We start from the raw sequence: 14,322 nt of genomic DNA, 5'->3' as shown, positions 1-14,322 counted from the left end.
GGAAGCAACCATTTGCCAAACTGACAGAGGCAAAATCAACGGGGAAAATTAGATTGTTGTTGTTTTTAATCCTTCTGGAGGCTCAGTGCTGGCGGTGGAAGGAGGGTGGGTCCAAAAGGAAACGGCTGGATTCTCAACAGTGTCCTTTTAAAGGTTCATTGGATAGACTGGACCTGAACTTTTTCTTACGAACAACTAAATAAGGCAACTTCAGAGCTTCTGCTGCCTAGAAATCATACAAGCTGCATATCTCGCCAGGCCAGAGACAACTGGATGTCAGGATACAACCTTGTACGCTATTTCAGTGTAGCTGTTTCAAGGGTTTGAACAAAGGTATGAGAACAGAATTGAAGCCTTTTGTTGTAAAGGTGCAGTATCCCTGGTGTGTTCTAACCTCACAGCACGTAGGATGCACTGAACTGGGAGAAGCTGTTCTTCTTGGTTTGACAAATGCTTTTTGGTACACCAGGCTGACTCCGTTACTCCTTTCCCAATGGCATTATATGTTTGAGCACAGTGTGGATATGAGAGATGCACATTACCTAGCTAAAATAAAACGCACAAAAAAACCCCAAACAAAACGAGTGGCAAAAGGGTAGGCAAATGGCATGCCTTGGTGTTTAAAAGCAAAGCGTGCTTTGAGAAGCAAGCTTATAAACATCTGTGCCACGTGTTGGCTTTCGGAAGGAGTGAGCTGCTGAGATTTGAGCAGCACGAGCCGGCATGCCCGGCCCTGGAGATGCAGGGGAGGAGATACTGCACCTTTAGTCACTGTATGCCAAGGGCCAGGTGTATTTGAGCAGAAAATGCAAACTTTTGTTAAATTCTGAACTGTTTCTACTTGTGGGTATTTTTATCCCATTCTCTCTATTTCTAGACAGTGGAAGCTCTGCCTCTAACCGGGCTGGGGATTCTACTTGGGGCTCAGGACAGGTATGTTGTGAAACAAACCAAACCAATTAAAACAAACAAACAAACCCCCAAAAATCAGAAAAACCAAACCCGACCGCCAAACAAAGCAAATCCCCTCCCAAACCCGAACCCAACCGAACTGCAGCCTGCTGGCAGATGTGTGTGTCTGACATGGCCTGTCACCGCTCGCCTTGTAAATGCCTTTTTTTTTGTTTTGTTTTTTATGTTTTTTGTTTTTGTTTTTTTTTTGTTTGCTTATCGCTAGAAACAGATTGAAGTTGTTAAGAAAGGGCCAAGGTGTGAGTGCTGCTGACATGTACAGGTGGAAGCTTTCCTCCCATGAACCCTGCAGCTCTACATGTACCACAGGTAGTTATAAGAAGCAGCCAAATTCTGCACAACCGCTGAAATCACCTGGTGTGTGAGTCACTTTTATGTCTGTTAGGGATGGGAAGGACCTGGTGATGTGTAGGGGATCTCGCAATCTCTGGAGCTGGTTTAGCACAACCCCAAATCTTCTCTCTCCGGGTGCAAAGGCAGGGAGAGGAGCTGGGGGCTCAGGGTGTGCAAAGCCCACCGACCTTGCAGGTGTGTCAGGGACCAGGCATTGGTGTCTGCCATGTCCATCATCCTGCAAAACACCCTCCCTTTGGGGAGCTCTGAACATTGCCTTTGCTTCCCAGCCCAGCGGGGATGCACTGGGGCTCAGCAGGATCCCCAAACCTGTGCTGAGTCTCAGCATATTGCCTCTTTCTTTTCCCACCCACCCCCTTTTATTTTTTTCCTCTTTTTTTTTTTTTTTTTTTCCCCCCCTCTCTCTTCCCCTTTTTGACTGTTCAGAGGGGTTTGAAAAGCTCAGCTGCCTCCCCACAGAGTGAAATTTTGAAGATTGTTCAGCTCTGGCAGGAAACAAAATAGCATTTGGGTTTTTAATTTTTTTTTTTGTTTGTTTTGTTTCTCCCACTCCTTCTACCCTGGAGCCTGATCTCTGCTGTGAGGGTGTAAATCTGGAACGATGACATAGATGCCAGGGATATCAAAACTAAGCCTGTATTCTTTTTGCTTAAATTCCTCCTTTTTGCCCCCTGAAAAGCTGCAAGCCACCTGATCTCTCTCCTTTATCCCTCGGTTAGGGGGTCCTGGCCCCCGCGAGCCCATTGCTGGGGATGATGCACGTGTGGGTTGTGCACTCGCCTGCACCGCTCCCCAGTGACACCAGCCCTGAAATAATCCAGATCCTGTGGTGCTTCTGGAATTAGAAAGAAGGAAAAAAGGGAGAGAGAGGAGATTGCAATCTAAGGGGCATCTCTTAAAAGAGCAGATGCAAGGATTTATTTTTATTTTTTTTTTAAGCATTTGTTCTTGTCCAGCAGACACATGCCCGCAGCGTGCTGGCAGCAGGAGCTTCCCATCCATCCCTTTGCCCAGGAATTCGTCAGCTGCATGTTCTGGGACATTTTTGGCTTCTTTGATCCCCTCTGAACAAATATCCCCCTTGACCAGGCCAGGGTGCTCTGCCCTGGTTTGCAGCTAACAGAGAGAGGTTTTACTTAAATTTCTCCTTTCTCATTGCCTTTTCTTAATGACATATTGCAGAGAAGCAATAGCATGTCAAGAGCTGTAGATCTTTTTTTAGTTTCATGTAAACCATATGTTCCTGAGAGCTGCAATTCTTGTTACCTGTAGCCAGAGCAGCCTCCTGGTCCCCAGCCAGGTCCCAGAATGGACTTCACAACATTTACTCTGGCACAGCAGGCTGCGGGGGAAAAGGTCTCGGTCTGACGACACTGGCTGCCTGTGCTTTTGGTGGGGGGGTGGGGGGGGGGGCAGGTGCCTCCTTGCAAAGGCCCTGGGAGCCCTTCCTTGGCCCGGAGTGCTGGGTGCACCTGGGGGACCCCTGGGCACAAACGGGATGTCCTGCATAGAGAATGGGTGGATGGAGGGGGTTGGGGACCATTTTCTGTCGTCTTCCCCCCATGAGTGCGGCACGGGGGGAGCTGATGGCTGTGGAGGGAGCTGCTGAACAGACTCATTGCCCCAAGCATTTCTTATAAAAACCTGTTAGTCATATATTGATCTTGGTGGCAAGCCCTGGCAGGGGTGGTCATGCCCGCCTTCGGAGTCGACCAAACTTGACTGCACTGCCCATGTTGGCTGGGTGGCCACCGTGGTCTTCCCCTCCCAGCAGCATCCATCCTGCGGGCTAGGGAGTCTGGCTTGCTGCTTTCCATTGGGAGGAAGTTTTGGAAAATGCAGCTAAAAAAAAAAACCCAACAAACAAACAAAAAAAAAAAAAACCACTTTGGATGTCAAAATCACCAAGCATCCTCTGTTGTGTGTATGTATTCTCTTTGAAACTAGGAGTGATGTCCACATATGCTATGTGTGTTCGCTATGATGGGATCGAAGTGGATGATACGTACTGTGATGCCATGACCCGTCCCGAGCCCATCCATGAGTTCTGTGCTGGGAGAGAGTGCCAGCCAAGGTACTACCTCGACAGGGCGCTCCTGGGGGGCTCCGTGCTTTCTCTGCCTTGGATGTATTTGGGGGAGGGGGTCAGTGGGGTTTTGGGGGGGTTGGGGGCAGCTTCTGCTGCTTCTGCCTGGGCTGCACTGTGACACAGCAAGACTCTCCTCCTGAGTGCTTTAGCTCAAGCTGCCAGGTTAAAACTTCCCTAAGTCTTGGTGGAATTTACACCTGGGGCTCCCATCAAGTCCGGCTCTACTAATGCAGGCAGGGTCCTGCCCTGGACAGCGTGCGGTGGCACATGTGTCTGAGTTGGGTGGAGGGGCCGGGCTTGCAAACTGTGCTGAGGATCCAGCCCTCTGGTCCCTTCAGCAGCCTCAGCACTGCTGAGGTTTGCTTGTATCGGGGCAGGAACTGGTGCAGAGGGGAACCCGTGCTGGAAGTCCTTCAGAAGGTTCTCCTGATGTGGCTTTTTGTCCAAGAAGTGTGTGTAGCCCAGAGCCAGGTGGCACGGCTCGGGGCACCTTCCTGCTGGCTTGTAACCTGGGGTGTGCTTTTTGGAAGGTTTGGGAGGAACGGCATTGATGGCAGGACAGAGCGGTGGCTGTGGGAGGGAGAAGGACTCTGATGGTGTCAGACCAAGGGCTGGCTGGTGCATGCCCTGGAATGGTGTCACTTGTGAACAGTGCAAAGCAAGACCGCTGTGGTGCCAGGGACCAGGTGCCATACCTGGTCCCCGGAGAGTGCTTGCTTTCACCCCGGGTAATTGCGAAGGAGGATGGGGGAGGAAAGCACGTGCCCTTTGCAGTGTAAGCTCTCGTTGAACCTTTGCCCATTAAGGCTGAAAGCCAGGGCAGGCTGCAGCTGAGGCAAGAAAAGCGTGGGGAGGTGGATGGTGCTGCTGCTGGGAACATGCCCTGTAGACACCATGGGGACTTTAATCTCTATTTGCATTAAATTGGTAATTTTTTAGTACAGGCATTAGGGCTCTCTTCATGCTTGGATTATCCCATGGGTCTTTTATAAAGCCACCCCTCCTTATAGCTGTGCTGTTCCAGCTCCGTGGGCTTGCGCTGCGAGAGAGAAGAGCTGCTCTGTGATTTACCGGCGGTTGCAGCTCGGTGGTGGGGAAACCGAGGAGCTGCTGGGAGCTCCAACAGGGCAGCCGGGCACCTTCACCGGCACTGAGGCAGACAGGGTGCTGCTTGGGCTGGCGATGCCTTTCCAGCACAAAGTGCTAAGAGAATTTTGCGTGATCTCGATGGGAAAGGCCTTGGCTTCATCTCCCTTCTGAACTTAGGTGGCACCTCTCAATGTGTGACGTCTCCCTATGCGGGGTGCAAGGCCAGCCTGCCACCCGGGGACGTGGCTCTGCGGCTCAGAGTGGCAGCAGCAGGCGGCCCTCGGGGCTACAGGGGGCAGCCCCATGCCCAGAGGAGCTGTGTAATTCTGATCCATTTAGATTTTTACATTTTTAGCTTATCCTCTAATTCAGAATTGCTATAATGTTACTGTACTGTAAAAAAATCTTTACTTTTTACATCTTTTTCCTTCGACTTACAAGCTGCTTCCATCTTCTGATGTTGGGACAGTGGTGGCAGGGGACAGTAAGGTGCAGGCAGTGTCTCGGAGCAGATCCCAGCCCCTCCAGCCCATCATGTGACATTAGCAGCATTACTGATGGTGGTACAGGACTGGCTGTTCCACCGGGGCTCAGACAGCTTTGTGTGACATTATTGCTGGGATTTGCAGGGTGATGGATGGTTGTGCCCTCCCTGTACTTCAGCTGATCAGGCAAAAATGAGAGGTCAGATGTGGGCAAAAAGCATGTGCTGGCACATGCCGGGTCGCAGCCGGGGAGTGTACAAACAGCAGCGATGGCACCGGTACCTGTCTCACCGTGCCGGCACCTCCTTCTGCTCAGCAATCTGGTTTTAGCATCTGCCACTGTGGGCATGAGCTCAGGTCTGCTGGGTGAAACCACTGTATGTTAATATATCCCATCCTGTGGGAGAGCCTCTCCCATGCTGGCAGCCTGACTGCTGCTCATTCCTGTTGCAGCCATCTCCCTCCAGTCAAGAGCAGGCAGGGTTTTCCCATGGGATGCTCCGGCCCTGGTCCAGCCATGCCCAGCGTTAACAGCCTCTCTTACCTCCACAGGTGGGAGACGAGCAGCTGGAGCGAGTGCTCCCGCACTTGTGGGGAGGGCTACCAGTTCCGCATCGTTCGCTGCTGGAAAATGATCTCTCCAGGATTCGACAGCTCCGTCTACAGCGACCTCTGTGAGTCCGCTGACATCACCCGTCCAGACGAGCGCAAGGTCTGCAAGAATCCAGCCTGCGGGCCCCAGTGGGAGATGTCAGAGTGGTCTGAGGTCAGTGCTGGGGGGCGGCTGGCCTGGCAGCACTGGGGGCGAGCACGTGTGCCTGCGCTTCTCTCTTCCTTTTCTGATTTAAACTCATCTGTAGCTGTCAGAGACCCCACCTTTTAGAACACTGGCTGCAGTCATTGCATGTGGACCGGTGTGCATCAGTGATGTTTTTCCCCTAAAATGAAGCCCTGGGTCCCCTCCAGGATGGGGAGGCCACTGCCACCGGTCACTCATGGGGTCCTTGACAGCGTGTAAGGTGCTGGCATTGCCCACTGGGATGCGGCAGGAGCCTGAGGCTCAGATCCTCCCACCATTGCTTCCCCGGCAGCTTCTTCAACCTGCAAGGCACCAGGGAGGGTAACCTACCTGTGATACCCTCTACTAACTAACTATGATACTAACCAACGTGTGAGTTACATTCCTATAAGCTTCCCTTCCTCACCTCCGATTTCTCTGCACCACATGGAGGATTAAACCTTTTCCTCGCTGTGCCTTAAGCAGATCCCTAAAGCAGCTGGGAGAGGGTTTGGGGTGGTGCAGCACAGTGCCTGGTTTAGCTCATTGGTTTGCTTGGGAAAACCCGTGAAATGCTTTGTGCCCCTGAACTCATTTCCAGGCACTGCCAGCACTCCAGCAGTCCCTTGCAAACACAAACCCATGGAATGACCAAACCGGTGCCTCTTGGAGAGCTGGGGCCAGTCTCCGAGCTGGGGTGGCTGGGGAGCAGGTCCCCTGGCATTGCGCCCATTGGAGCTCGTGGTGCAGGGACAGGGGGACCCAGCATGGCCACACGAATGGGTGTAACACAGCTGTAACACAGTTTCCATGCATTGCTAGGAAACAGCCTGGCCTCTTCAATATCTTCGGGAAGCAGGTGTGCGTGGGGAGAGGGAGATTTTGGGTCTGTGTCCATCTTGCCCGGGTGCCACCACCAGCCCTCAGCAGGGCGGCTGTGCCCTGGAGCCAGCAGGCTTTGCAGGGGAGCATCGTTCCTGCTCCCGTATCAAGCCCAGACCCCTTCTAAGCAAAAGCAGACAGAGCTCTGGGCCAAGCTCTTTGTGGGTGCAAACCTGCCCCACGGTTTACCCCACAAGGGATCACACTTTTTCCTCCTGGGAGGCTCCTAAAATGCTTCTCGATCACACTTTCAACATCTCCTTTCTTCTGCCAGCCGGGGTGTGTCGATGGAGGGGCTGGTGCGTTCCCTGGTGTCGCAGGATGTTTTGACTTCCCCAGCTGGGTAGAGAGTTGCTCCATGCACACACGCTGTGCATGATTTTGACCGGCGTAGCAAACCAGAGTAGCTTATTTTACAGACATCTATATTCCCCTCCAGCATGTGTCAGAGACAGATTGCTTGAGACAGTCCTGGAGTAGTTTGTTCTTAGCCAGCAGCAAAGCTAATCTCATTTGGATCCCATCTGAAGTAGGGTGCCAAGTTGGCTGGGGAAATAAGCATAAAAAAAAAAAAGCGTATTTCAGGGATCTGAGGATTAACATATCAGCACGGTGTGTCGGAGCACTGTGCTGTTGACACTTTTCCCTGCTTTACGTTATGCATGGAGCAAATACGTGTATGTGAGACTGTAGTAACTCAAATCCAGTTCTAAATAATGTCACTGGTGGCTGCGCGGTGCCAAATTTATCCACAGCATAAAATTCTCAGTTGTGCTGTTTGGGGAAAACATTCTCCAAAGAGGCAGAAAGGAGCTGGCTGTTCCTGGGAAGGAGGCGAGGGAGATCTCACCCTGTCTCTAAGTGACAGCTAAAACTTTTCAGCTCTGATCAGGTGGTTCGGTGCCTTGGGTTTTCACCCTCTGGCATCACCCCTGCAGAAAGCTTGCACAGCACACAGGCAGGATACAGCCCTCTTGTACCTTAACTGCTGGAGCTGTTGAGGGATTTTGGGGAAGAGGGGCAGCTTTGCTACCGGTTGTTCTACAGAAAGTCATCTATGCATTTTCAGTGCGTGCTTCTAGAGTTTCATATTAAAAATATTAAAAAGCCCAACAACAAACAAAGGAAAAAAAACAACCCAAAAACCCCAACACAGCAGCTCCCAGCATGGCAGGAGCTGCTGCTGACACCATCCCCGTCCCCTCCTGGCAGTGCTCAGCCCGGTGCGGAGAACGGAGCGTGGTGACACGGGACATTCGCTGCTCGGAGGACGAGAAGCTGTGTGATGCCAGTGCCCGGCCCCTGGCCGAGAAGAACTGCACCGGGCCACCCTGCGACCGGCAGTGGACCGTCTCTGACTGGGGACCGGTGAGACCCTGGAGTGGCTGGCCAAGTGGCCTTGGTGACCTGTTGCAGCTGGCCCCCTTTTGCAGGCTTGCTTGTGTGTCCAGTTTTGGGGTTGGGTTTGTCCTCCCTGGCAGCTCCCAGCTCACCCAGTCCTACGGGCAGCCTGTGCCCTGAGCTGCCCTCCAAACCAGCCACATCTGCTCTCCCAGTCCCTGTGTCACCTCCACTCAGACTTGTCACCAGTGCTGTCACCCTGGCTGACCACCCTGGCTCTGTGCCCGTGGCTGATCCAGCCTCCCGGTGGGTTCCACAGCTTCCTCGTAGGCCCGCTGGGGGCTCCTGCCTCCTGAGGATGGGGTGCAGGAGGGGTTAAACCCCCAGAGATCTGGCTGAGGGCCATAGCATGTGCCAAAATCCCCTGATCTGTCTGCTGCTCAGCATACCTTGACAGTGCTGACCCTCTGTGCCCAGAAAACGAACTTTTTTTTTTTTCCTTCCCCTACCTTTTTTCCCTCCCACCTTTTCCCCCCTCTCTTCCTCACTCTCCCCCACCCCTGCACAATTATTCTACAGCGATCCCCTCCATCCCAAGCTATTTTTACCCAGGTTTTGATCCATTAGCATCAGCTAAAAATAAGTGGTTTCCATGGCAGCAGCGGTGCTGTGAAACACCGTGCATCCCTGCAGGAGCGCCCGCTAAAGAGCTGGGGAGCACTGGCTGCCTCCGCTGGCGCTGGGGGCAGTGCCTGCCTGGCTCTTTGCAGTGGTGGGGGGGATATTTGCAGCCACTTGCTTGGTCCTCTTTGCCTTGACCTCTTTGAGGGCCACCTCAGGGGGTTCCCTGCTTGTGATGCTTCCCCTCCTGCCTGGCCTGAGGGATGCTGAGTTTTGCTCAGCACCAGTGTGATGGGGTGTGGGATATGTTGGCTAAGGTGGGGCTGCGCTGAGCTTCCCTGAGGGTTTTCTAAGCTAAGCCCCAGTAATTCCCCCACGATTTGGGGAAGGTGGGGCTGGGGAGGCGGCCAAGCCCCATGGATGCATCTCTGTCCCCGCTGTGGGGATGAGGATGGAGCCACGCTGCCTTCCCTGCCACTGACCGCTTGCCGTGCCCGCTGTGGTTTCAGTGCAGCGGCGGCTGCGGGCAGGGCAGGATGATCCGGCACGTGTACTGCAAAACCAGCGACGGGCGGGTGGTGCCGGAGTCGCAGTGCAACCTGGAGACGAAGCCACTGGCCATCCATCCCTGCGGGGACAAGAACTGCCCCTCGCACTGGCTGGCGCAGGACTGGGAGCGGGTAAGTGCAGCCCCCACAGGGCTGGGGGGTGCTTGGAGTGGGGGCTTGGTTTTGGGGGGCGATGGAGGAGGGATGCGCCGCCGTGGGTCGGGCTGGGGGGTGTGGGTCTCAGCCAGCCCCATGCGCCCCCCACAGTGTAACACCACGTGCGGCCGGGGCGTGAAGAAGAGGATCGTGCTCTGTCTGGAGATCGTCAATGGCAAGATCAAGACTCGCAACCCTGCGGACTGTGATGTCGCCAAGAAGCCTGTGGAGGAGACGACGTGCTTTGAGCGGCCGTGCTTCAAGTGGTACACAACCCCCTGGTCGGAGGTGAGGGGGCAGGGAGCTGAGGGCAGCCGGGCGGATCTGTGGGAGCAGGGTGGGGGGAAAATGTCCTTCCATCAAGATGCACTTGCCCTCAGTGTGTGGTGCCCCGTCCTCCCATACCAAGGCTCTCACTGCCTGCAAAATACCCAAGGAGGTGGGCAAATCTCTGCAGGACAGAGCAGCTGGGGGGACCCTTTTGTAGCACTGGCAGCTGGGGGCAGAGAGCCCACCCTGCCATGCTGTGGTTGGGACTGGCTGTGTGCTCAGGGAGGGCACAAAGGAGAGGAGGTGTTCGAGGTCTGGTTTTTTTCTTCTTCCTTTTTCTCCACTTTCTTTTCTTCCCCTGCTCTCTTTTCTTCCTTTTTTCCTCTGCTCTCTTTCTTTTTTTTCTCTCTCCCTTTCTTCTTTTTCCCTGGAGCTGCTGGTGGCACTGTGGCTGGGGGGTGCACAGAGCCCATGGTGTGGCTGCCCTGGGGATGCAGCGTGGGCAGCACAGTTTTCCCCAGCACCCCGTATATTCGGCAAAAGTAGCCGGGGTTCAGTGGCCATGGGGCCAAGCCCAGCACGTGTGGGCGAGGAGTTGTGAAGGGCTGTGGCTGGCTCCCTGCAAGCCCTCCCTAACGTGGCTTTCCTCGTCCGTGCTCCAGGCGCCTTGTTTTGTTTAGTCTTGCAAACCATCATTGCAGCCTGTAATTCACCAAAGCAGCCCTGCTGTAATCCCAGCCTGGCGAGGCATCCACAGGGCAGCGGGCAGCGAGTGCCAGGCCCAGGAGCAGCTCTGCAAACCGCAGCGTGATGCACAGAGACGCCAGCTCTGCAGCCCTGTGCCGGGTACTGCTGCGGGGTCCCGTGGCCTCGGGGTGGCTGCAGCCACCCTGGTGTCCCAGAGCAGCCCATGGACCAGGCTGGCTCCTTGGTGGCCCGTTGCAACGGGCAGTGAGAGGAGGGAGCATCGCAGTGCCAGGGGATGGGAGCACAGCCGTGTATCCCCAGGCAGAGGCTTCTGCAGGCAGCTGATGGTACTGGCAGCAAAGATGGAGCAAGAAGCCAGCAGCGCAGGGCTGAGACATGGCATTCAGCCAGGGGAAGAGTTCACCCCCTGCCCTGACATCTCCAGCGAGCACTTTTTTATTTTTACTTTTTCAGCAGGTTCTGGCTTAGCACAGACCCCCACAACAGGGGGTCTTGCCTCACCCCCCTCTCTCTGTTTCCCAGTGCACAAAAACCTGTGGCATCGGTGTGAGAATGCGGGATGTGAAGTGCTACCAAGGGAAGGACATTGTCCGGGGCTGTGACCCACTGGTGAAGCCAGTGGGCAAACAGACCTGCGACTTGCAGCCCTGCCCCACGGAGCCCCCAGGTAAGCCTCGCTGCTGGCAGCACTCCCCAGCCTTGATTTTTCCACCAACACCCCCGAGCAGCACAGCCCAGAATCTTGGCTTCCACCACCCCCAGTGAACAGTCATCCCCAGGGGGGATGTAAAGGGGACAGCTCGCCCTCTGTGCCCAAGTAACGGGGCACCGGGCACTGGCTGTTTCTGGAGGTAACCCTGTTAAATTAAGGGGAGAGTTGAAAAGAAGCATGCTCTGACCTTAAGATAAAAGGGAGCTTTGGAGAGCTGACTCAGGTGCTGCTTCTGTGTGATTCCACTTAACGTCTGGGAAGTTTCATCCGTGCCATTATTTTAATGATTTTTTTTGGTCTCCAGATGTCCTGCGGGATTTGTAACTATCTCGTTATCTGACTCGTCTGCTGGCTCAAAGTCCCTGTGATCTTTAGTGAACACGCAGTTCTAATCCTCTAATAGGATTTGGGAATAAGGACAGTGTGGGAGAAAAGCATCAAAATGGGAGACAGATTTGGGGTCAGCTGCTGGCTCAGCTCTGGCCCCACTGGTGCTCTCGGCTGACCAGTCCCGTGAGGTCCAGGATGCAGCATGGTGCTTGCAAGGTGCCTCGTGGCCCCCTTGTAGCAAGCTGCCTGCCCTGGGAGCAGCCTGGTTTCATGAATTCTATGGATTTTAAGAAAAAAAAAATTACCATAGAATGGTTTGTGTTGGAAGGGACCTTAAAGAACATCTGGTGCCAACCCCCCTGCCATGGGCAGGGACACCTGCCACTGGACCAGGTTGCTCACAGCTGTAAACCCAATGGGTTTGAAGCAAAATACTACTCTAAAGGGAGCTGGGAGAGTGTTGAAGTGGTCTCTGACCTCCTCCCCGTCTCCAGCAGCTCACTTGTCCCTAACTCCTGCTGTAACACTGCTGGATTCCCATTCCCTTTCTCAAATAGCCTCTCTGGGGCAGAAGTTGTGAGTATGTTGGGGTCACCCTGTGCCCTACCAGGGGAGACCCTTGGCCCAGGGGCAGCTCAGTGCCAGGCTCCCTTGGTGGCTCCAGCAAGCCCTGGGCAGTTCTGGCTTATGGGGAAGAGCTTGAGCTTCACGGCTGGAACCAAATGGGACTCCTCAAGCCGGACTGGGTGTGATGGAACAGGTCAGCCTTCTCGTGCCTTTGCTTAGGTTGACAATGGTATTTATGGAGAAGCTCCATGGTGTTTCCCAGGGGATGCTCTGCCAGATACCAGGGAGGTGGCAGTTGCAGCCAGGGTGATTTGTTGCACTGCCCATGGTGTTCAAGGCAGGCTGTGTATGGGGGGGGGGGAGGGGGGGGGGGGAGGGGAATGAGCTCGTGAGCTTGCACTGGTTCGTTTTCTTTTTCTTTGCCATATCTCGGTGCCTTTTGCCTTCTCTCCCCCAGATGACAGCTGCCAGGACCAGGCAGGAACCAACTGTGCTTTGGCCATCAAAGTCAACCTGTGCAGCCACTGGTACTACAGCAAAGCCTGCTGCCGCTCCTGCCGCGCGCCCCACTCCTAGTGCCTGACAGTACCCAGCACCTGTGGCACGTGCCGGCACCCCTGGGCTGCGCCTCCCTTAGCAAGGGCTCCGTATACCATTTAGTAAGCGCTACGCATCCCACAGACTGATGTTAAGGATGCCTTTGGGTTGTTTTGGTTTGGTTTTGTGTTGTTGTTTTGTTGTGGTTTGTTTTTTTTTTTTTTCCCACCGATGCAGAACTACTATCCTTGTCCCTCTCCCGTGGAGGAACGGCGCCAGCACGGCTCGCTTGCCAAGCCGTTACCGCTGTACATTGGTAGCCCCCGTTATCAGAGCTGTACATAAAGTCGTGTATATTTGATTCCCCCGAACTGCAGACAACGTTTCACAGGGTCTTGTCCTTTGGTTTCTTTCCTCTGTGTGAGTTTGGGGTTGAGGAGGGGAAGGTGTGAACTCTGTGAAGTGCAAGTTTCCCTTCGCGAGCGGGCTTAGTGCCTCTCTCCTAATTTATCCCCGAGACCTTCACTCTCTCGTTAGCTGCATTTAATGTGGTGGGAAGCTGATTTTTCGTTTGCTAAATGAACTCGAGCCCAAGCCCTTTTTTTGTAATATGTAGGTGTATACTTTTTCAGAGAATTTTATCTTATAATCAAATGTTAGTTCCATAGTCCTTACACCCCACCCCATAATGCTGACATATTGTATATAATACGGAAACATAACTGCACTTTATATCACAAAAAAGACGTGCTCTTTTTTAATATATTTGTTTACAGACAGTGAACTTTATCCATATAATCATTAATTTGTACTCATATGTATATTTTAATAAAGTTGTCATATTTATGGTGTTATCTTGTTTTATTCTCCAGTTTGTAGTGGGTATTTGCCCTGTGTGCTGGGCACACTGGAGCTGGGGCTGTGAACTTACCGGTGCCAGTGGAGAGCAGAGCAGCTTGAGCCAGGGGACTGGTGCTGCAGGGAGGAAGGTGATGCAGGCAGTGGGGGAGCTGGGGCTTTCAGGACTGTTGCTCTGGGTCAGGAGCCCTTTGGGGTTACGTGTGTGGCTTGAACTGCAACTTGGAAGCTTCTCAGGAGCTCACAAGCAAAGCAGCTTGATACTTGCCAGCAAGAAAAGGGCCTTTCTGTGCTCCCAAGGGAGGTGATTGCACCATGGTCCTGTGGGCAGGACTCAGGGAGCCTGGGCCAAATGCTCTTTAGCATCCCCTGCGCTAGTGTGTGCATCCCAATTCCTGCTGCATCGCTCCCCTCAGCAGCAAGGGGACTCTTGCACTTCTGTGCAAGCTTTGCAAGTAGCACCCCATGTTGGAAGATGCAGGGACAAAAAGGCCAGCCTCAAACCCCATGTCAAAGTACTTTATTTCTTTATTATTTTTCCCTCCCCCCCCCCCCCCCCTTTTTTGGGGTTCCCCCCAACCCCCCCTCCGTGATTCCCAAAGTCCTGTACAACAGATCACCAGGTGAAAGTTAGTGAAAGCCAACCATTAGCTTAGTTTCCAAGCTACAGGGGAAGGAGAAAAGATAAAAGGAAGAAAAGGGAAGGCTGGCGAAAGAAGTACGGTCACGAGAAATGCAAAGAGGAGGGCTCGATGCGTGGAAACAAACCCTGGTGAGAACTGTACACAGGAGCATGGCCCCAGCGGCTGCTGTCCCCCCGGAGCACAGGCATCACGCTCCCGGGACATGGCACTGCAGGGACCAAGCCCAGAATATTAAACATGTACGAAACTAAACCCAGCCCCCACCCTGCCCCAAATAGAACCCCCCCCCAAGAAAGTTGAAGTTACTCGTTTGCAAAGACTGACTTGTACTTCAAAAGATTTCCTGTGGAATTAAAAGCCCTCGTGGTTAAAAGTAAAATA

General features: G+C 53.6%; 1 protein-coding gene across 5 annotated transcripts in view; it reads left to right on the top strand.

Moving 5' to 3' along the window:
* Positions 1 to 13,285, top strand: part of ADAMTSL2 (ADAMTS like 2) — a 28,218-nt gene extending 14,933 nt beyond the window's left edge. For 4 of the 5 annotated variants that reach the window (XM_037400969.1, XM_037400968.1, XM_037400971.1 and 1 more), the window contains 8 exons: positions 1,178 to 1,281; positions 3,274 to 3,400; positions 5,542 to 5,755; positions 7,862 to 8,017; positions 9,121 to 9,291; positions 9,427 to 9,603; positions 10,816 to 10,960; positions 12,360 to 13,285. In XM_037400969.1, the coding sequence (XP_037256866.1) occupies positions 1,178 to 1,281; positions 3,274 to 3,400; positions 5,542 to 5,755; positions 7,862 to 8,017; positions 9,121 to 9,291; positions 9,427 to 9,603; positions 10,816 to 10,960; positions 12,360 to 12,478 (1,213 nt within the window). In that variant the 3' untranslated portion in view covers positions 12,479 to 13,285. The remainder of the gene's footprint in view (positions 1 to 1,177; positions 1,282 to 3,273; positions 3,401 to 5,541; positions 5,756 to 7,861; positions 8,018 to 9,120; positions 9,292 to 9,426; positions 9,604 to 10,815; positions 10,961 to 12,359) is intronic. The other variant, XM_037400970.1, reaches the window with a different exon arrangement.
* Positions 13,286 to 14,322: the final 1,037 nt, after the last annotated feature.

This window comes from Falco rusticolus, chromosome 9 (genome assembly GCF_015220075.1).
Source record: "Falco rusticolus isolate bFalRus1 chromosome 9, bFalRus1.pri, whole genome shotgun sequence".
NCBI lineage: Eukaryota > Metazoa > Chordata > Aves > Falconiformes > Falconidae > Falco > Falco rusticolus.
This window is presented reverse-complemented; position numbering and strand designations above follow the sequence as displayed.